The 23,593-nt window shown below is 44.1% G+C and overlaps 1 protein-coding gene across 2 annotated transcripts in view; it reads left to right on the top strand.

Annotated features, from left to right (window-relative positions):
- Positions 1-3,828: 3,828 nt before the first annotated feature.
- The window catches only part of kifc3 (kinesin family member C3), a 32,600-nt gene continuing 12,835 nt past the window's right edge, over positions 3,829-23,593 (top strand). The window contains exons 1-6 of one of the 2 annotated variants that reach the window (XM_030718837.1): positions 3,829-4,446; positions 15,742-15,862; positions 19,454-19,596; positions 21,092-21,248; positions 21,613-21,698; positions 23,095-23,160. In XM_030718837.1, the coding sequence (XP_030574697.1) occupies positions 4,213-4,446; positions 15,742-15,862; positions 19,454-19,596; positions 21,092-21,248; positions 21,613-21,698; positions 23,095-23,160 (807 nt within the window). In that variant the 5' untranslated portion in view covers positions 3,829-4,212. The remainder of the gene's footprint in view (positions 4,447-15,741; positions 15,863-19,453; positions 19,597-21,091; positions 21,249-21,612; positions 21,699-23,094; positions 23,161-23,593) is intronic. The other variant, XM_030718846.1, reaches the window with a different exon arrangement.

Raw genomic sequence — 23,593 nt, 5'->3', positions numbered from 1 at the left:
GGGGCTCCTGCATTAGCCACAGCTCTGCTTCACCACCTGGTGAGACTCGCTCTGTAAGTGTGACTGTGCTGCGACTCCAGATGTTTCTTCAAATCTGATGTAGTGTTTTTGAAGCACTTTGTCGCCACAGCTAACCTTGATATTGTCATCTTTAGCTGACACAAACTCACAATAGTTCTCGTATTTCAGCTAGAAAACGTGCATCTCTTTCCTCCCTCCAGTGTTTCCACTTGTGTCGCAGTACTGTTATTGTCATGATGAAAACGGGACTTAATTGTCGCATCAGCCAGACGTCACTCCCCAAGATGCAAGAAGAAAGCAAAACTATATCTTTGTACTGAGGAAAATGACAAAAATAGTAACACACAGTGACTTGGATAAGTAACTTTAATCTGATTACTGGACTGCAAGTAGTAACGCGCTAGATTACTCGTTAGTAGTCAGATTAGAGTAACGGGTTACTGACATCACTGTGTCTCTTCATATTTTTCTAATCTTACACTCTGATTGGCTGTCAGTGGACCTGACTGTGTTTGTGATGCTGCAAAGGGTCTGAGAGGTGATTTAACTTTAGAGGCTGACCTGAATTAGAGGGTCTGGAGTCTTTACCACTGGGAGACTTAACATCACATCTTCACAAATGTGTTTCATCTGACGTCCTCAGGAAAATCTCACAAGCTAATGTGGGTCCCTGGACTCTGCTCAGGCTTCATGTGGAGGGAGAGTTCAGCTTTGCAGGAGGTTTAAGCTCAACATGAGAGAATGGATTTAGACTTTTATTTAAAAAAAAAAAAAAAAAAAGAGTTGTTGACAGTGGTGTGATTTTCTTTTTTTTTTTTCATTTTGACTGCATGGTTGAATTTAAATATTTCCATCCTGAAACTCAGTCACAAACTTTAAGTTTAAAGAAAAAAGTTTGATTAGTTTTTAAAAGTCTGTAACGGGCAGGTGACACACTCCTAACAAAGGACAAGGCGCCTTAAATAAAGAACAGCAGGTTTCCTGTAATCTGCTTTAATGCTGCAGGTCTGAGCCTCTTAAAGTCACTAACACACCTGAGACATAACAGACACACCTGCACTGCCCCCCACAGGACAAACACAGGAACTGCATGTGTGTGAATCTGCCCCTGTCCTCTGGGTTATTATTTAAAAGCATTCCTCAATGTTGGACTTAAAATAAAGTATGAGGTTCATATGGAGGGAAGGTTGGAGATCAGCTGATTATCCATGCAGCTGTTTGGTGTGTTTCCATCAGCTCAGGGCAAAGGGAGGCTCGGCCCAGTGCGTATGTACAATTCCTAATAAGTGAGAGTCCGATCTGATAAGTGACATTCATTAACTCACCACAGCCCACTTTCTCTGGAAGCCTTTATGGCTTTGTTTTTGACCAGTTACTGTTTGATGGAGCTGGCAGGGTGCCTGGCAGGGTGAGAAGACAGGAGGTCAGAGCGTTTGAGGCTTCGATCCCTTCAGCATCTTTTTCCTGTCGGCTGCTTAGTTTAAAAAAGAGGAAATATCTCTGTAGCAAAAACTGATTCTTTTAAAGGCACGATTAAAACCGGAGTGCTTTATGACTAAAAAAGTAAAATCACATTAAAATATAAGAAGAATAAAAACAGGTTTTCAAACGGGTGCTGTTGGAGGCAGTTTGTTCAGGAGTGGCTGTAACGACCCGATCTGCTCGGTCAACCCGATCAGTCCAATCAGCTCGATCATCAGCTCGATCAGCTCGATCAGCTCTGCGACCTCAGCGACTGGTGGCAATGAAGGAGGTGCCGACTGCTGCAGGAAACAGAAAACCCCCAGAAAACCCCCTTGAACATCTCTGACTACTTTCAACCATAAAATTCAACAGATTATAGTTGACTGTTGCTCATGCTGATCACCCCAGGTCACACTAATTTACATACCCACATACACTTTCTCCTATATATTCATACATGTGTACAATCACACACACACATTAATGTCCCCTCTCTCCCTTTAGGCTAACTCATCTGTTCTTCTCATTCCTGTTTTTATCCAGTTGTCATGTTTTACATGCATGCTCCATGTTAATCTCCGATTAATTGATCGATTGATTGCTTTTGGTATGTTTATATGTTTATATTTATGTGTATTTATGTGTAGTGGACCTGATTCTATTGAGGCCTCTTGGCCAGGTCATGTTTATAAATGAGAACTGGTTCTCAAACATTTTACCTGATAAAATAAAGGTTTAAATAAAATAAATAAAAAAACAGCAGATGAGTTCTGATGGCATCAGGACGCTGGAGTGGCTAGAAAGATGGATAGATACTTTATTGAAAAGATGATAAAAATGTCTTTATTTTATTTTTAACTCAAATACCAAAATGTTGTTTTGGAGACAAGGTGGGTTTAAAAACTGGAAGATGCTGGTATTAAAATCGACGTTACCAGAAAAAAGTAACAACGAATCTGTTAGAGGAAACGCCGATGAAACTTGTGTGTGTGATGCTGCTCCATTACAGAGCCTTAGAAACTAATGTGCAGCATCCAGGGTTCGAGTCCGTGCACAGCCCCTTCTGTCCTCATTTCTTCTTGTTGCCCATCAGCTGAACGCTCGACATGTCTGAGGAGCGTATTTTTGGAACATCAGTGTTTTTAAAGCTCTTCTCTGCTCATTGAACGTCTGCAGGAACTCTTAAAGCCTTCTCGGGGATCCCTGCAAACTCTTCGATGACCCCTTGATCCTCTTCAGAGCCCCCTTGGATCCTCGTGAGTGTTTTTAGCATGTGAGACCTGAATTTGGACCCCAGCCCCGCCCTCTCCTCATTAGCACCCTGAAAGGGGTCAGCGGACCGGAAACGGCCCCCTTTTGTTCCTGCAGGACAGTTTCCAGAAACAGTCCCAGCTCTGTTTACAGTGAGCGGATCGGTGCTATATGCAGCGAGGTCCTGATCGCACTACAGCCAATCAGATGCAAGCATCAGGATTGACTGGCTGCGATTCAGACTGTCAGCTCCCACTGGGTCGAAGTCCCAGCATCCCCGGCTCTGTCACGTATGTCACGTATGTCAATATTCAGGAGAGGGGGTCGAGATTTCCAAGACGTGAAAGAACAGAGCTTCTCTGACCGAAAACCTTCACTCTACCAAAATAAAAGCTTTGTGTGATCTTAAATTTGAAGTCAGGACATCAGTCTTTCCTAACTAGAAGTTTTCTCAACTTGGCTCCTCTTAAACTGAGCCCTGACTGATCTTTATGACCAGTATTGATCCGTGCTGTATTTCCGTCTCTTTACTGTGTTTCTGTCTTTGCTGGAGTACTTCTGTTTAGTCTGTGACCGCAGATCAGTGATCAAAGAACCGGAAATAATCCTGACAGTTATTAAACGTGAAAACCGTCACGTAGCTCAGCCTGAAAATAAGAACATAAATCCATCGTTTGGTATCACGCTGTTACGTCACTGGCGATCCTCTGCAGTTTTATCCTGCAGCAATAACAACAGATGGTCCCGGGACAGAAAGGGAGGGCGGGAGGAGGGGAGGCCCCTCGAGCTCTTTCTCTCAGGCTCATTCAGGCTGATGGCGGTGAAGACCCGACCTGCCTCTGCTCTAATCTGTTCGAGTCAGAGAGGAAAACAGTCAGAGGATTCTCATCCACGCCGACCGCAAACTGAAGCTTCATCATCACAACCCCAGAACTGTGCGAAGAAGAGCTGACGGGCTCCAGAAGACAAACTGGTGTTTATATCCACCAAAGTTTTCCTTCCAGATCTGAAGTTTGCTGCAGGGAAAAACTTTGTTCTGCTGTTTTAAACACTTGGCTCTGTAACTGGTGGGGGGGGGGGGTGCACAGCTTGCAGCCTCACTTCAGGGGGTTAAAGTGACACAGAGGAGTGAGTCTTGAGTTTCATTGAGAAACTGAAGCTTGTGGCTGCAGGCTCTGGTTACCTGTCTTAATGAGCGTTGGCGTGACAGCAGCGAGGAGGACCGGGCAAGGTTCAGAGGCCTTTATCGGGATGTGTGATGTTGACAGGGCGGGGTTCGGGACAGAGGTGAACAAACACAGCAGGATTTAAACAGGTGATTCTTTCCGAGGAAACTCACTTGGACGAGAGCGAGGAGCCGTGAACTCCGAGACACCTGCGAGCTCCTACCTGGGCTGGAACAACTCTGTGATGAAACCAAACACCCACCTGGAGGAGCCCAGAGTCTGAGCTGTGCTGGACCTGTGGGACAGGGTCATGTACGTCCTGTGCACCCTGGCGGTCCTGATGCTCCACAGCCTGTTTAAGAACCGAAACAAAAAGGAGCAAAGCCAGCCGACGGAGGCTGTGGGGCAGGAAGCTCATCTGAAGGATGGGGGCACTACTGAGGGGTGCTGGGGGGCATCCGGAACCTGGGATCGAGTAGCTGGATTGGGAAAGCGGAGGCGAGGTGGCGTACACAACCTCCCTCACGGCAGGAAGCAAGTGCAGGTGAGGAGGAAGAGGAGGATGGGTTTAGGCAGGGCGAGGTTTTAATTATTGAAAAGGTTTAAAGATAAATGTGAAGATGTGGATTCATTCTTCCAAAATACAAACTTTTTATGAAATTTTTTATTTCACAGTTTTATTGTTTATCATAGGAATCTTCACAGGGGGGGGGTCAAACTCAACCTGCACCTTTCTTTAAATGATGAATCCTCCATCTACTGAACAGACCACACACAGCGTGAGAGGTTACAAAAATAAGTGTATATTGTTTTACTCTTTTTCACTGAGCAAACTGGTGCCTTATTTCCATAATGATGACATCACCTCAGCAGGAACATCGGTGCAAAGCCGTCCATGAGCTGGAGTGTTTGAAGGGCCTCAGAGCTGCATCCTTTACACCTTTTTAAATTTTTTCATTTTATTTACTGAGCGCGTTCAAGCAGAACAGATGTCGACCAAAACGCAGCATTTTAAAGGTCGTTAAAAGTCAGTGACTCCTTTTTAAATTATTTCCATAACAAAGTGATCTTGTATAGTGTGACTGATGAGACTTTATTTCTTCTGTATGCAAGAAAAATATTTTGAATGGAGATGTGCAGATCAGTGAATGTGTGAGCTGTGAATCACTGCTGCAGGTATCAGAGCTCAGACTGTTTGTCCTGTTTGCTAAATCCATAAATCAGTTTTTATGATGTCAAACGTGTGAATGCAGTTTTAACTGTTGGTGATTTTTTTTTTTTTAATGAATCTCTGCTGCTGGGCAGATGTTTCCACAAATGGCGTTTCCCACACGCTGGTTTTAATTGGATGAGCCTTGTGTGGACTCATGCCTGTGAGGACGGCTCCGTGTGAAGCTGATTTAAGTGGACAAGCTCGTTTGCTCTTATTTTGTAGGTTCAGTTGCTGCTAACCAATTAGCCCCAAGAAGTTAAATGTTTGTTTTTAAATCTAGTGAGGAGGAAGATGAGGGTGCTTCATTTGTGAAGACCTGGATGCGCGCTGCTCCTCCAGCTTAGAGGGTTCTGTATTTGAGATCAGACACCAACATTTAATCAGTCCTTTCTTTGAAGCTCCGTCTCTCTCATCTGCGTTTCTTCTCTGCAAACAGTTAAACAGACGCGGGTCAAAGCACGTCCGTGGTGGGGGTCATAACGCCTTCATTAATGGACTGAAGAGGCACCTGCACGGTTATATTTAGAAGCACTAAAGTTCCTACATTAAAATGTACGACAGGTTCTTTGGACCAAGTGACATTACACCAAAACTACAAAAATGAGTGATGCCTGTGAAATGGAGGCTTTCTGGATCCCAGCCCTCGTCTACAAAGGGTAGAAATGAACGGGGCTGTAATTAAAAACAGAAGCCTTCACTTTAAACCTTTGTTTGAACATGAAGACAGGCGGAGGAGCTTTTACAGCTGCACATGAAGTTATCAAATCTGAGTGCAGCAGTAAAACGACACTAAACCTTTAAATATTAAACTTTACTAGGAGTTATGCAAAGGAAAACCTGCTCTGACTGGCTAAAAATCACCTGTTTCAGGTCAGCGGGCTGTCTGTTGATCTGTGAACATATTCCTGCTTTACAGTGACCGCATCAGTACCTTTACTGCTGGGAGGGGTGTGTGTGTGTGTGTGTGTGTGTGTGTGTGAGAGAGAGAGAGAGAGAGAGGGAAAGAAACAGCTTCACCTGGTGGTCATGCAAAGTGACTACGTATGATCAGACAGGTGTGTGATCGCCTCAGGACATTTGCACCTGACAGCTGGATCGATGTGAATCTGAGCACTGAAGCAGCTTTTATTGCTCTTGTTTCTCTTCTGACTTTATTTGTACTTCTGCACAAATTGAGCTCTTCATGTCATACAGGCATGCAGATGCAGTGTGGTTTTAAATGTCTTGACCCAGTCTTACTGATATTTGAAATTCACTGCAAAATATCGAAGTTAAGTGTAAAAGTAAATGTAACTCACCTGTGAGGCATACAGAGAGGAAAAAAAATACAAAAGTATGTGGACACCTGTGGGCAATATCACTAAAGATCGGTGGGTTTTAAAAAAATTTTTTATTAATCTTAGTTTTCCATTGTTGAGCCTTCAGGGGTTAGTTTGGCCTGCAGTGATTTCTATAGGGGATGAAAGCTTCTGCTTGGTTCATTAACAGAACAGTGATGGTTCCTGGTGTAGATCAGGTCTCTGGTGGGCTGATCAAGGACTCAGTGTCCTTTTTAAAGCTGCTGAGATCCTGGTGATGACTCGGTTCTGTCACTTCACTCATGTCTGAACTGATGTCTTTAAGGTTGTAACTTCAGGCCTCAACAGGCTGATACTGTTTGTTTTAGAGTATGTGTCAGTAAAGATGTTCAACTTTAATATTTCATTCATCAATCACCTGATGGCTGGTTCAGGTATTTCCTTTATTTGGAGTATTTTTTTTATTGTTGAGCATCATCTAGAGTCAGCAGCTGACAGCATTATGATTATGGAAGAACATGTAGTAATATGTAACATTCCCTGAGAACATGTACCGTATTTTCCGGAGTATAAGTCGCACTTTTTTTCATAGTATGGCTGGGGGTGCGACCTATACTCCGGAGCGACGTATATGTGACATTTATAACACATGAACCAAAATACTCCAGCCACTTGACATCTCCGTGAACTGCAGCTTTAAGGCAGTCTTGCGTAACCTGTGGGCGCAGTGGATGATGGATGGAGAGCACAGCTTAACGGCAACTGGGAGAATGCGCCACCCAACTTTCCTGGAAGTCATTGGATGGATCAAGAAAACATGGGCTTCAGTGACAAACCATCCTGTTGGGATTCAGAAAGGCTGGAATAATTGGAACTGCAGCTGACGACGAGTCTGACTAACGCGACACAGAAGAGGAAGCGGCGCTTCGTCTACGGAGTGTACGGAATTGTTTAGAAGTGACACCGAGGATGAAGAATTCAATGGATTGATGGTTTGGTTAACTTGTTAGTATGTTCTTTATGCTATGGTTATCTGAATAACTTAATGTTACGTTAACATACCGAACACGTGTTCGTTGTGCGTCATGTAGCTGAATGTGTTACGTTAGCATAACGTAGGTGTAACCGTGTTCGTCCTGTTCTTTAATCCATTATTATTTTAAATTGCCGTTCAAGATGGAATTTCTGCTCTGGGTCTCGGATTCTATTTTTTTCCCCATAAGGCACTAAAGCTCTGACTCAGATGGGTCCTGGTGGCTCCTATTGATGCAGCTTTGTATGTTTGAGTGTTTAGAGGCTTCATGTTTCCTGGTTCCAATTAAATCTGGGACATTCGACCACATGATCCTCTGACTCCTTATAGAGAGACGCCGTTCATGGTCGAGTGTGTCAGTCACATCAGTTATGTAACTGAGCTTTCATCATCATCATCATCATCTAATGCTGTAATCTGTGAGGTCTCGCCCTGCAGGACAGTTCAGGGATTTAATGCTCCCAGTCTGCAGGTCCATGGAAAGTATATATGATTTGCAAACAGATCTGTATATAAAGGCATACAGCTGGATAAAACCATTATGCAGAATATTATCGAATGGTTTTAAAAACTATCAAAGATTATATTTCTTTATAAATGTTTGGTTAAGAGTAAACTGCTAAAAAGCTCAAATGGTAGATTGTCTAATTTGCTAAAGATGTTCCAGTGTAAGCTGCCAGCTGAGGATGGCCTAAAAAGTCAGCTTTGAGAAACCGTCCCTCACCTGCCAGATAGGTCTTCAAGTTTCAAGATTTTAGATTTTCTTTCAGCGGCTCTACTCGTCCTCACCCACTCATGAACATCGGTTTTTAAGCTTTAATCTGCCTGATGGATAAAAGGACCCCATCCTAACCAAACCTTTTTTTTTTTTTTTCTAACCAAACCTTAATAACACTGACCATAGTTTAAACCTAATGTAACATTAACTAACAAAGTGCTAACTTTCTCCTGCTGCGATGCTAACCTTGGCCCAGCCTTTAAACCTAACCTTTCCCTGCTGGTTCTCAAACTTTTCCGTCACACCCCACTTGGCCAGATAAAATATCTTCACATCCCACATGAAGCGTGGTAATGTTTCCTTAATTAATCCATTGTTCAACATTTGTTTGAACAATGGATTAATTAATGGTCAGCTGTCATGACCCTGTGCCCCACCATGGGGCGCACCCCACAGTTTGAGAAACACTGCTCTAATATAAAGCTAACTCTGCCTGCTATAAAAACTAATCTTCTAACATAAAGCAAGCATTGCCCTAAGATAACCTAACCTCAGCCCAGCTTAACCTTAAATTAACCTTGACTTAACATAAACCTAACCCCAGGCTAACAAACTTCATCTTACACCAACCTTCTCCAACATAAAGCTAGCATTCCTCTAATGTAAACATGAGCTTAAACTTGATGTAACATAAACCTAACCACCTAACCTTTACCACAGCCTCTCCTTTCCCTAACGTAAAGCTAACCTGTAGTCCTGCACATCGTGGGGACTCTGAGCCGTCAGGTCCTCACATCTTGACTGTAAACTGATGCAGGTCCCCACAACATGAGTAATATGAGTACACACAGAGTGCTGCATATTTGAGGTGGGGGAGGAGCAGCTACTCTCACTTCAGTGGAGGCTGAAATGTTCATCTGCTGCTGGGATGGAGTGAGGAGGAGGGGTTACAGGCGGTGGGATGCTGCTGTGCTGTTGCTAGGGAAACAGAGGGAGGAAGCAGTGAGCGTGTTTGTGTGTGTTAAGGGGGTTGGTGGGTGGCTTTGACTCTGATCCTGCTGCTGTGTGTTGGCGTGAAGCTGCAGCGGTTCGGGCAATGCGGTGGTGATGATGTGGACGGAGAGGCCGCGGGGAGGTAAGAGCCGGGCGGATGGTGCAGGGCGGGATGGAGGTGCTGCAGGGGAGGCAGACATGGAGGGCTGGCTGTAACCTGATGCGGAGCAGACGCTCATGTTTCTTGACCTGAATATGAGCCGACGGCGGCACAAAGCTTCCTCCTCATTCATCAGTTTCCTCTCTCCTCCTCCTCATCCTTGCTTTCACTCTATTTTATCTCACCATAAACCTCTTCCTGTCCACGGAGAGTATACAGACGGACCCGTAGATCGTTCTAATTGAACCGTATGTCTGTTTTTACTCCTTGTGTCCTCACAGCAGGTGTAGGCGGAGCCACTGTCAGGTATTTTTAGCCTGCTCAGAATGACTTCAGCAGTTTGTTAAAAGTGGGTCAAAGACATGAAGCTTCTGTGGGATGGAGCGAGTGTGCTGATGATGGTTTCATTGATTATCTACCTGTTCTTGAAAAATCTTTTAGACACCTGTGTGTAACTGTGCTGCTGTTACACACATGCAGGTGTTTCCTGCTGTCCTTCATCCTGCAGAAACATCAAACAGAAAATAAATGCTCTTGTTTTTTGTTTATTCTGCTTATTTCAGTCGGGAATCTCAGAGGGACTCAAACCACTTCTTATCCCCCCCCCCCCCCCCCCCCCCCCCCCCACTGTTTTGGATGCTGCTGTTGATGCTGTCGTGAGATTATTTTATCATAGTGAGAAAGGTAGGAAACAGAAACGGGTTCATTACAGTGCCCTACCTGTAAATGTTCCCTTCAGCCTCAGGTTTCTCTCTGGGTGCAGCTTTTTTCTGAAAAATGAAAGAAATACACCTTTTGTGTTGAATGTTTGTGGGTGAGTGGTTGTAAACACTGTGTGGGGTTGTGGTGATGATTATGATGAAGTCTGAGTACGTGGAGGGAAAACACAAAGACTTGACCCAGTTTGAGGAGGCGGCTCGTCTCTGCAGGAGGTAAATGGAGCAGGATGCTCACTCGTGTTGCTGTGATGCTGCCAGCAGATGTTTTTGGGCAGAAAGCAGCGCTCAGGTCTGAGTAGGAGATGATCACACCCTCCTTCATGTAGAAGTTTGCAAAATAAGAGGATAAAAAGTCATTCAGAGGTAAGAAGAAGAGTCTATCTGCACAGTGAACTCTACCTGACTGAGTGGCTAAATTACGTTTATCATTTTTATCAGAATTATGATGGATCACTATAATCCTAAAAATATGAAGATTTTCAGGCTTCTTCTTGCTTTTCTTCTCTTGCTGAATTCCCAGGTGTGCTTTAAAATTACCTGATTTTTTTTTTTTTTTTTTTTTTTTTTTCTTCCAAAGTTTGAATCCAGATTAAGGAATTAACCCCCCTCTAATCCAGCCACCTTGATGTCAGCTGTTGGTTTTGGACCTCATTTGAAGCCTCATTGATGGTTTTTGGTCACCACCAATTTTTTTTGGCCATATTTGGATGAGGGCGGAGTTATCATCCACACACTGTTCAGGTGTATCTCACACACACCCTGATACCAGCTAATCAGTAACATCCAATCAAATCCCAGTTTCACTCAGCAAACTGGAGCTCCGCCTTCTTGGACGGTCTGTCAGTCCAATGAAGCCGCGGCAGCCATATTATTGGTCAGATAGTTGCATTTAAAAGGCTCCAAGAGCACAAACATGATCCAGAGGTTCAGTTCAGGGATGTAGGAGCAGCCTTGGTTGAAATCAGTGTGTATTAGGATTAAATTAGGGTAAGATTAGATTAGCATATTATGGCTACACTAAGGTTAATTTTGGGTTAAACTGTGTGTGCGGTGATAACAGGCAGTGTGAGAGGTGAACTTGAGCTCTGCTGTGTGGACAGTTTACAGGGAGAAATGTGTCAGCAGCTGTCAACACTAATAAAGCTTTCATATACTGTGTGTGTCTGTGTGCGCATCCTTAAAGCTCTAATCTGCGCTTTCACTGCACGCTGTGAGTCAGCAGCTCCAGTTGTGTAATTCCAAATATCAGAGGAACTGGATCTGCTGTGAAATGTTTCTGGATGTTTGCACACACACACCGTCACACTTTCAAACACAGCAGGACCAGCCGGTGTTTAAAGGCAGCTGGAACATCTGTCAGTAAATGTCTGCGAGCAGGAAAAGCACAGCGAGGACGGCTGAAGGCTGCTGTCAGGAAGCTGCTTGTTAGTCTGAGGGTCTCCTGCGTTGGATGAGGCTCTCGTCTTTTTATCGAGCTGCAGTTGTTTGTCTCTTGTGTGTTTTTGGTCATTCTGGCCTCTCCAGCATTTTATTAAGACTATTCGTGTGTACCATGCCCTTAACCTCTGAAAACAGCGTGCGTACTCCTGCAGTCTGTCTGAAACATGCTCTCCCAGAAGGAAATGGATGTTTGGGGTGTTGTTTTTGCTTTGGTCTGTTTTCTCTCAAAGGCTTCTCTTTGAGACTTGGATAATGACATGTGTACCTCCCTGAGAGTGTTCTTCACTTGGCTGGATGTTCTGATTTTCTTTACCATGGAAAGTATCCTGTGATCATCCACCACTGCACTCTTATGTTGCTGAGCTCAGCAGCATCATATCTCTCCTGACCCTCAGCTGTTGACTTGGCCCTGCTAATGCTCTGATGGATTTATTGTTTCACTTGGCCTGAGATCTGCTTTCTCTGCATGCTGTGGGTTCACAGAATCCACTTCCAGATCTAAATGGGAGTGCAGACTGTTCATTTTTTGTATGAATGCCCTCAAATTAAAGCTGAGAACCTGTCCTTGAAGCCCACATATATTTATTGAACTGTGTGTGTATGTATATGTGTATATATGTATATAAAGCTACTTTCAAATGCTCCCTTGCCACCTTAGTCAGCTCTGCAGCCCCAAAAAGACTCATGTCCTCAGCTGGAATCGAACCAGAGACCTTTTGCTTGCCAAGCAAATATGTGAACCATTATATTTTGGAGCCACAAAATTGAATGTTTTGTTACACGGTTTGAATAAAAACGTCTGTGCCAAAATGAACCAACTGGATATATTTATAATGTAGTTCTGTTGGTCCTGTTCAGGTGCATGTAACCTTCCTCATGGTATAATTAATCCATTATGGTGACCTTGGACTATGAACGGATTACCGAGCAGGGTTAGAGGACAGAGGCTCAGGGACCTCTGGACTGAAGATTACAACAAGGGGTCCATTATAGTCTGTTTGTGCTGGATTCTGATCTAAAGCAGGAAACTGGCTGCTGGAAAAGTTCAACAATTAATAAATTTATAGTCTTTGCTTAAGTGGACTTTTGATCTTTGTGTAGATCCAGTTTTTCCTGGTAAATGCTTCTCGACTGCATTCAGGAAAAACTTCCTTTTGTAAAGGAGCCATCTGTGACTGCATCCCAACAAGGCTGAAAATTTCCTCCACACCACACAAACCAACTCCATGAATCCAGGAGGATGTATGGATCCACGCCAGTCTATCATGTTTTCTGAGACTTCAAGACAAGAACCCCAATTTTTCCTCGATCACCATGAAGTTGGGCTAAAATTCTCATGCAGATCTGTCCATAACTTTGAGTAATCCTCCTATTAAACCAATGAACCAAAGAGAGAACTTTTAGTTGTCTCTTTGAGGTTCAGTGTGGAGTCCGACTCTGCTTTGAAGTGAACTACCTAAACTGTGATTAGTGCTAACAGTTTGTTTAGACCTGAAATTTGTTTTCCATTAACCACTTTCTGCGTTCACTCGATGGTTAATGAGGCCATCTGCTCTCAGGATTAACAGATTACATTCACACTTGGTTCATCCTGAGTACAGAGCCTCCTGATCAGCTGTTCTAGGATCAGCTGTCGGTAGTCCTGCAGGTGATGTGGCAGCGAGACTGTAGGTGGGTTAACCACCTGCCGTGCAGCAGGAAGTTCTGACTGGCTGTACCGCCTGACCCTGCAGCTGGTCACTGGTGCAAAGTGAATGGGTGACTGCGAGCAGCTGTGTGGAGCGGCAGCATGCTGGGCTGGGTGGGAATGCTGATCAACAAGAGCTGGCTGGACCGACAGCGACACGTCCAACCCTCAGAGAGACCAGCTCGCAGTGGACTGGAGGCGCCTAAAGAGGCAGGCTGTCGGCTGATTGGTGGAGTCCTGCAGGTGAGACAGGACAGGACAGGAGACTGATGGGCTGTGCTGTTGGGGTCTGAACTAGAGGTGCTAATGTCAAACCTTGTTAGCTAAACCACATGAGTCATCTGGTTGGAAGGTGTGCTTGTTTTTAGAAGTTGTGCCACCTACTGACATCACTGAATTTTTTTTTCAGGAAGGATGGACTCAGGTGTACTCTGCTCATTTCTGCCACACAGCTTTCACAGATCTTGCTCTGATGTTGGGATCCGCTGTGTTGAATCTTGACATCTTCCAGAGTAATGGTGTTGTGTTGCTTATCTTCCTTGATTCAGTCTGGTTGACTGAGTGTCGGGTTAGTTTGGCCACTGTCCTTTCTTTGCTTCTTCTGCAGGCTATAGCATCAACCCCGCAGTGGTTCTGAGCCCACATGTGATCCCACTGCACCCGTGGGGCAGTCGGGTCTGTGTGTTTAGGTGGCTTGCCATCATTTGAGTCATACCACACTGAAAACTCGTGCATCGGGGTGGTAAAAAGTGCACGACTTCATTAGACGCGTTTGAATCGGAGACCATTTTCTTCAGCTGGTTCTTCCATTTTTGCTGCAGGAGTGAAAATGAACTTTATTTTCCAGTTACACATGTTGGAGATGCAATTTCAGAAAATTCCTTCTGGGTTGTCTGGGATCTTCTGGATTAAGTCGGTATGCTCGCTGCCTTACAGCTCGGTATTGTAATCCATGGCGAGAGTCTCCTGTTGCATCCAGATACTACAGCAAAGTTCCTGACAGCACATCCTCCACCTGTGGCTGTTGATGCGGGTACATGTTTTACTGCTGTTGAAGTTGTGTTGTTAGTTTGCAGTGTTTTGTTTTTTTTCCATCATCCTGTAATGGCCGAGGTTTTCCTTTAAATGCCTTTGAAGGTGCCGTATCTGAGTGGTGTGTTCTTTGGAGAAAAAATCCTCGCTGGCAAAGTCTTAATGCATATACAAAGTTTATTTTAGCCTGGAGTGGTGGCCTAGGGGAGAAGAAGAGGGTTCATCACTGAGAGGACCCTGGTTCAAATCCTCGGGCTGGCATCACTGTGGGTCCCTGAGCAAGCCCACCCCCCCAGGTTGCTCCCCGGGCGCCCTTTGGCTGCCCCCTGCTCCATGCTGTGCTGTGTGTACTACATACTCCATGTGTGTGATGGTTTAAATGCAGAGAATGAATCTCACTGCATGTATATGTATGTGACAAATAAAGCTCTTTCTTCTTCCATCCATCCATCCATTTTCTTCCGCTTATCCGGGGCCGGGTCGCGGGGGCAGAAGCCTAAGCAGAGAAGCCCAGGCTTCCCTCTCCCCAGCCACCTCCTCCAGCTCATCCGGAGGGACCCCAAGGCGTTCCCAGGCCAGCCGAGATACATAATCTCTCCAGCGTGCCCTGGGTCTACCACGGGGCCTCTTCCCGGTGGGCTCTTTCTTCTTCTTCTTCTTCTTATTACAAAAAAGACAATATCAAAACAGGCGCTTCTTGCTACCTGGGAGAGGAGGCCCAATCATCCTAACTCACTAAACAAAGGGCAGAACAAAGGTTATATAGGGGTGGTCAAAACCCCCCATATTCGTATCTTTCCATATATGGCTATGAAAACAGCTTCATCCTATATCTGAACATATGGTCATCCTCTATGGAAGGCCAGAGAGCTACAAGAGGCCCTCTCTGCATTCCTTCTAAGCTGAGGCCAAACCTTTGTTAAAGCTCAGATTACTTAAAGGCCTCATGGAGAGAGACCATATATGCATATATAGAGTTTAACAGAGCAGTACAGACACCACAAAGGTTAGTAGACTCAGTGAATCCTGACATATGAGACTGACTTTTGTTTGATTGTACAAAATAAATTGTGTCCCATGTTGTGTGGAAATGTCTAACCATTGTTCACTTCTTTTATTGGCCCATTGTGTAGCATAGCTACTGTTGCTGTCTGTTAGGCCCTTTTGTGTAAACAGACAGTCAAAGTCTGCATATCTGCTGCTGCTGACTCTTGAAAGGTCTGCTCTGTGGACAGTGACCCAATTATCAGCTATTTGCAGTTATTTTACACAAACATCAGTATGTACTAAAGCACCAAAGAGGAGGTTTTACTGGTGCTCCATAAAGGCTCTGAAAGGGGATGTTGTTAAGAAGCACTTAATGTGACAGAAACCATAGGTGAGAAAGTGTTATTTGAAAGTGTCTCAGTTTGGCTCACAAACTACAGGAGAAAACGGAGGCGTTTATCGCAACCAGCCACCGACGGTGTAGTGTAATCCGTCTCCCCCGGCAGAAGCAGCTCTTCGTGTCTTCATTCCTTCTCTGTTTGTCCTTCTGTGCTTCCAGCCGGTCCAGCGGTCCAGCGCTCTGCTCAACCCGGCGGTCATGTTCGGCACACGAAAGACCTGGGACCTTGGCCACGCCCCCTGCCTGCAGGATCTCTGGAAGAAAGACATCTCATTGGATGGTGAGTCAGCCGCCCGCTGCAGAGGGAAAAACACCAGCGCGGCTGCATTTCTGCTTTTTTCATGACAGCAGCGAGTGTGTGTGTGTGTGTGTGTGTGTGTGTGTGTGTGTGTGTGTGTGTGTGTGTGTGTGTGTGTGTGTCGGGGGGGGGGGTGTCATACCTGTGTGTATGAATGGAGCTCAGCAGTAAGAGGAAACCTGTGACTGTCAGAGGGGACGGACAGGTGAGCTGAAAATATCACCTTTGCTTCATTTCTTGCTGTTTTTCTCAGCGCGAGTCCCGGCGAGCCGGATCAGGTGAACAAACACTGGAGCTATTGTCAGAGTTTCAGACTTTCAGACGCGTTTAAAGCCACTCAGACTTTACAGTGGAAGTTTGTGTTGAACTGCAGTGTTTAGGCCAATAGACAAAAGGTCAAACCTGCTGTTTTCATAAGAAAAGAAAATGTCTTCTGTCTGAAACTGCAGATTTCAGTTTACTGTGACAGAAACCGGACAAGCAGGTGAGAAAAGTTTCGAGCTGCAGCTTCACATTCCTGCTGCATTTAAAACGGGATTAAGGTTAATATCCTCAGAATTCCCCAGAACGAATTTCGCTGCTGCCGTGTCGTTCACCCTGCTGTAGAAAAAAAGATTATTCAATCACTTTTGACTGAGTCATTGTTGAATCAGTTAAAATAAATGAACCAAAGAAGAACCAAACGAGCTTTCGTCCTCATTAAAGTCTGAATATTTATCATTGAGAGCAAAGGAAATATTCACCTCATACAAACTGAAAGATGTTTCTGGGTAAATATCAAAAGGAGCCACTTTCTGTTCAAACATCCTCATTTATTGATTTATTGTTTCAAGAAAAATCTTGGAAGAAATAAAGTGAGGTTTAGGTTTGTTTGGGCTCTGGGTGGGAGCATCGTTAGGTGAGGGGCTGCAGGTTCTTCCCCTCTCAGGCATCAAACACTCAATTTCCTGCATCCTGGTGAATTTTTCTGCAGCATTTTTATACCTGCTGAGTCACGTCGTTTTCCTGGCTTCAGTGTAACGAGTTGATAAGTCTGTCTGATATCAGGCTGATATCTCTCTCCTGTTTGGAGAGTGACCCACTTAAATTAGGATTTCTGCTCATGTTAAAAATGTTCTATACACAAAACGCATCTGTTTTTAGCTGATTTTCAGAACTCGTACATCTCAGTTTACTGAAAACCAGGAGGCCAAGCCAGGGCCTTATCAGGTCTGTGACCCAGGTGATGGGTAGAAAAGGGATGGATGGACTTTTGTCAATTTTTAAGGCCAAATATAAGTATAGTCAATGTATTGTGCTTGTACTTTAGTTTTTGATGGCAACATTAATGAGGTCTGGACTTCACTGTTGGTCGTGTATTAAAAGAGGAGCCTGAAGAAATTCATTGCAGTTTAATGCCCTGAAAATCAAGCACGTATGTTGTGGTGATGATGAAACCTCCTCCCTGGAGTTTATTTAGACGCTGGTTCCTCCTGTGGAAACGCAGCTACAGGCAGTTTATTTAAAGTCTTTGTGAAATTCAGGGTGGATGCTGATGTGGATGTTTATTTAAAATTCCCCCTTTATCCTCTTAAGCCTTTTTAAAATATTTAGCCAGTGCAAAATTGATGCCCTATAACAGAACCCATGTGTCTTTGATCGGGGCAGACGACCTGCTGGCAGAGGACAGGACTGATGTGGATCTGATATTTCCTTTTTGAATTCAGGATTTTGGAAAAAAACAAAAAACAAACCCTAAGATCATAATTTCTGTCAATATTGTTCGGCGATGAACCCGAAAGCCTAACCCTGAAATGAAGTGAAGATGGTGATGCTGCAGTTTTTTCTGTTCACTGTGATTATGGACAGGCAGCTATAATCAATACTGAGACTGAATGGTGCCTGTAATACAATTCATGTGAAACTGCTCCAACCAGGTGATGAAAGGAGGACCGGACAGTCACACCTGTAATTTCTAACATGTCAGCAGCACGTTCGATCTGAGAGTCGAGGTTTTTTCCACGTGTAAACATTTACTGTGTGATGCAGGAAGAGCAAACATGCAGCATATCTGTGTGTGTGTGTGTGTGTGTGTGTGTGTGTGTGTGTGTGTGTGTGAGATCCTGTTTTCTAATCTGTCATTATTTGGCTTAAAGCACTTTTCAACTCAGTCCGTGATGCAGCTCTGAACTGGACTCATAGTTCTAAACATGGGCAACATTAAAATAATGTCTGCAGATGAAGGTCGGTGAACCGCTGACACATCACTTAAACACAGGGGGAACCTGTCACAGCCTCACTAACTGGAATCTTGGGGTCCAGATTAGGTTCCAGTCACTGGAACCTTATTGGGTACCTCGTTAGAGACTTTAATTACTGAGGTCTTGTTGTAATGTTGGATGTCACAGTGACTGTTAGTGGTTTCTAAATATTTCGTGTCCAAGGTACACCAAATGTATGACACATGGCACACGATAAATGTCATCATATTGTCAGATTAAGGCGCGGTATTCTATTTCGCTTTGTACTGAACTCCTCTGGTACATACGTCAACTTAGCAAAGTTTCTCTCAGACTCGCTGAGACCCTCCTGGTCCAAATGAAACTAAAATACTCACACACTGGTGAGGTGGCCACTTTTACCTCCTCACAAATGTTACCTTCCTCACTCCCAATCAGGGACTCTGTGTTCTCATAAATGTCATTCATTACTCTTTGTTCTGTTGCATCTACAACAGATCAGCAGTGTTAACCAAGCTGTCTCTGCACAAACAGATCCATTTACACCTTTAATTAAGAGGTGCCCAAACTTTAGGATCCACAGCAGTCATTTAAGCTGACCGTCTGGGCGTGTAAGATCCCTGAGGAGCGCCCGCACCTTTATTTGGAGCCATGACTAAGGGTTCTCACAAAGATAGAAAAACAGGTGTGTGTGTGTGCGTGTGCGTGTGCGTGTACGTGTACGTGTGTGTGTACGTGTGTGTACGTGTACATGTGTGCGCGCGCGTGTGCACTCAGATTTGCTCGACAGAGAGTGGATTGTTCTCAGGTTGATAAGATTTGAGGCCTCATGCACTTAGAAAAACTTGTGACAACAGACTTACACACACCCCCACACACACTCACACACAGTATGAGCAGTTTAATGTGTCAGCGGCTGTTATCACCAGTTATCTGGTTGGACTGGTTTCCATGGTGCTGCAGGTTTGCTCAGCAGCTGAGGGCGAGGGACTCGGCTCAGGCTGTTTCTCGCTGTGTTCGCTGACCTCAGTAATCACTGATAAATCTGCTTATAGATTACCTTACATTCACTCAGAAGGTGCTTTCTTCTGAGCTCATTAAGCGCAGCTTAATTTCACAGTAACGTTTTACCATGTGATCAGTTTCTTTAATGATCAGGTAGCTGTCCCAGTACTTGAAGAAATGTCACACTTTCCCAAGTTTAATCTGAGTATTGTTTCCTGTTTTTGTCATGTTTAGGATGTTACACTTTAATGAGAAAAATAACTTTAAAGACGATTCATTGAATTACTGAATGAAAACGTAATGAATAACATGGTGCTACGTGTTAACTAAGCTCTGTGTGTCTCTGTAGCGAGCTCAGTGGACTTCCTGATGAGTGATGGTGAAGACGACGGTTCCTTCCTTTCTCTGCCGAGCACCGCCTTCTCACAGCGCCCCTCTCTGACTGCCGAGCTCAACGAAACAAACGCACCCAGCCAGCAGCTGCTCATCCAGGTGATCAGACAGGACACACACTCGACCTCCAGAGAGGAAGAATGACCATCAAAAGCAGCCTTAAAAGAACCAAGTGAGGTTCCCTCAGAAAAGTCTCAACTGAGTGCACACACATCACGCCTTGTTGGTGTGTCTGCAGTGACGTGCTGAGTCACAGCTGACATCAGCATAATCTGACGGTGTTCAGCTGACAGAACCGCTGTCTGTTTATGCCTCAGGGACATTTCTGTTGTCCTTCCCATCGCGTCTGTGACTCAAATGCTGATGCGCTCTGAACGTTGGTGTTCCTCCATGTGATGTTTGCCGCACTCTGAGCGAACTGCATCTGTGAGGCACGCTCTCGCCCACATTTAAACAGAATAACGAAGCAGGATGTACTTAAATGTTTGTGTCGTCCAGCTTTGAATTAGATTAATATTATTTAACTCGTGTTTAATTTCTTAAAATCTCACAAACCGTTGGACTGTATAAAAAGATTTGCACACACACCTGATGGTTTCTGGTCTCAGTGTTGATGTTTTGGGAGTGAGTTGAGTTCTAGAAACACCCCCCCCCCCCCCCCCCGTACAGCTGTTATGAAGGGGGTGAATTATCTACAGAGACCAAAGGAGTTTCTGTATCAGGCTGTAAACATGTTTATTTAACATGGGAGTCTATGGGGACAGACTCACTGTGGCCCCTCTGCTGGACACCAGAGGAACTGCAGGTTTTGGTGCTTTCACAATGGCTTAATTTTCCAGACCCAGAAATTGTTACTTTGTTGCTGTTTACATCGACAGCAAATTTTTATTCAAGTTTTTTAAAGACTAAAGCTTTATTATTTATTTATTTTTTTTAGTTCCAGGAAACGGGAGAACAGCTTTAGTGATAGCTAGCCCTAAGTGCAGTGACTGCAATTAGGTTTTTACCTCTGGTTTCTAATCAGTTTATTTGATGTTTCCTTGATCACAAAAACAGTTGATTTCAGGATAATAATTCTACCTGTTTTTGCTTTTGGAAAACTCAGTTTTCTGTTCTGAGCTGCTATCAGCTCTAAGAACAGATGGGCTGTAAGCATGTGATTGGTCAGCAGAAAATCCAGGTTTCAGGTTTGTTTTCTGAATGTGTATTTGCCCAGTTAGTCTTTGTTCCTCATTCATAGAAACAGCATTGTTCACACTCATCTCTGTCTTCAGAGAGCTTATTTTTCCCTATTGTCTGTCCACATTACCCCTCCATTTTTCCATGCTATCTTCATCTGCAGAAGGTCACCTGGTCGTGCTGGTGGACTCCTGCCAATCTAAAATCCTCACTCTACTTGTTGCTCATTCTAGATTCTTTTATTTCTCTGTAGCGTTTCCTTTCATCTCTCCTGACAGGAAGAGGTGGTAGTGACAGTGTAGATGTGGTTTTGATTTGAGAAGCTTTTAGAGACTTAAATTAAAAATGAGTTGGACAGACTGAATAATTGATGAGCGTTTTATTTGTTTGTTTTTTTTTATTTGTGTGTTTTCAGACTCTACAGGACAAAGTTTGTGAGTTTCAAGCTCGACTTCACTCTGAAGAAGTAGCCCGCCACCTGCTGGTCCAGCAGCTACAGCACAGTGTCCAGGAGAAGTCGGGTGGAGGTGGTAAGACACTGCAGGAGGAGCAGCTGTCCGCCACACCCAGCGGTGAGAATGTGGATCCTTTCTAACAAGATCATTCCAGCTGATGGAGCAAATGTTGAGTTTTATTATAGATGATAGCACTTGAAATATTCTTAATTTTCCATGGGGAGAAATGGATCAGGTGACATAACTGATTGGAGAGCAAAGGTTTAACTGTCATTAAGATAACAAGATATTACAAGATAACTTAAAATTTAGTTTTAAAAAACCCACATTAGCCTGTTTTTATGTAACACTGGACTGTCCTCCCTCTTTGTGGGCCAAATACCTCGAAGAGGTAGATTAACTCGAGTCCCCGTGAAATTGGACGCAAGTCAGTGTAATGTCCTCAGAAGTGATGTAAACACGTCTCTCTGTTTGTGTGTAGGTGTGAGGGTGGTACAGCCCGGTGACCCTTCAGATCGTCTCAGCTGTCCAGAGGAAGAGCAGCTCGTTACTCGGCTGCGCACACAGGTACATCTGCAGGAAATTATCACACCTGTACAGCCAAATCAGGCACGCTAATGTTGATTGTGCTATCAGATGTTAGGCTGGTTTACAGAGTCCATATCGATCTGGACTGTTCACAACAGCTCCTCAGACTGCAGACATAGGGGAGTAGCGCCGAGGTCAAAAGTTGGGCCCACAGGAGCCAACGTAACCTCTGCTCGACTGATCTGTCAGAAACTTGACACTGTGTTTGAGACACCCAGAAGCTTTTATTTATTTTTTTCTTGATTATAGCAGCTGATTTTACTTTTCCTGCCTGAAACACAGGAAGCTGTAAGGATAAGTTGAGCATCCCTCACCAGTTAAAATGTCCAGACATGAATGGAGAAAAAGGGAAGAAAGAAAAAATGTGTTGTCCTGTCGCAGGCATGAGAAATGTGTATGACAGGCCTAACAGTTCCCATAATGCTTTTGGGTATGAAAATAGAAGCTATAGGCTGCAAGCTAAGCTCAAATATTTGTTTATATATTTAACCAGTGTCTGAATTCACTGTTAGCACCTGGATTTGCTGTAACACTGAAGAAAACTTAAAATCATGAATATCCTATGAATTCTGACGGTGAAGGATTTTTTTTTTTCTAATGAAGTTGATTCAGTCAGAGGTGAGATTGTCCTCAGGACGGCAACAGTAAATCCCAAGCTGCATGGATCTGCGTTCAGACTGCAACGTCAAAGCGCTTAACTAAACTTTTCCAGGTGTGTTTCTCAGCTGTCAGGTTGACTCCTGCATGTTGGCATCAAATATGAAGGCAGTCAGAAAGTTTGACGGATTTATTGCATCAATCAAACAAACCTGTCAGTCCGATCCGCAGGTTAGGGTCAGACTGAAGGATAAACCAGATCTGGCGATCTGCAGCTGAGTCTGCATCTTAATCTGGAAATGTTTAACTGAGAGTGATGAATGATCCAAATCAAAAATTTCATATTTCATTGAGAGAGCTGCCTAAATGAGACAAAACTAGAGATAGCTAACATTATTTATTTATCTCTAAACTTGGATTTCCAGTCAAGTAAATGGTAAACTTGTAAATAGGTTTGTTTTTATTTTATTTTTTTCCAAAAGTGGCACAGTGGGTAGGTGTGCGTAGGTGCTCGCCTTTCAGCCAGAGGGTTACCGGTTCAAGCCCCTGTCCCTGCGCTGCGTTGTGTCCTTGGGCAAGACACTTAAACCACATTGCCTAGTGGTAGCGCCGGTCTCTGGCTGCATGACCGCAGATGCTCATCTCTGGATGAGTGATCTGGAACAATCATTTCGTTGTGTGCCTTGTGTGCACAATGACAATGAGTTGAATCTAACATCTAACCTCTAAACACAGGTTAAAGTGTGCTATTTTTAATGGTGTCCTTTGGCATTTGCAGGTGGAGGAGCTGGAGGAGAAGCTGTTGGATCAAACCCAGGAGGTGGAGAGACTTCGCTCTGAACTGGTGAGACCCTGTCGGACCACATTCCCGAGAAACCATGGGGGGAAAAAAAACACTGCATCAATATTTATGCAACTCACAAACACACTTATGTTTGTCTTTGTGTCTTTGTGGGGACCCTCAGTCATACACTGTAATCTTAGGACCCACATCTTGAACTTGAACCTGACTCAAAACCTGAACCTTAAAATCTGAACCCTCATGCAGCCTTTTGAAGGTCTGTTCCAAAATGAGGACTGGACAGGTATTTAGACTCCAGTGGGCGTAGTCCCCTGGAGGTGGTTGTGACCAGAGGTGGGAAGTAACAAAGTACAAATACCTCATTACTGTACTTATGTAAATTTTTCAGGTATCTGTATTTTACTTGAGTATTCATTTTTCTGACTACTTTTTACTTTTACTTCCTACATTTTTACACAAATATCTGTACTTTCTA

The sequence above is a fragment of the Archocentrus centrarchus genome, chromosome 3 (genome assembly GCF_007364275.1).
Source record: "Archocentrus centrarchus isolate MPI-CPG fArcCen1 chromosome 3, fArcCen1, whole genome shotgun sequence".
NCBI lineage: Eukaryota > Metazoa > Chordata > Actinopteri > Cichliformes > Cichlidae > Archocentrus > Archocentrus centrarchus.
The sequence above is the reverse complement of the archived record's forward strand: the minus strand, read 5'-3'. Positions and strand labels throughout refer to the sequence as shown.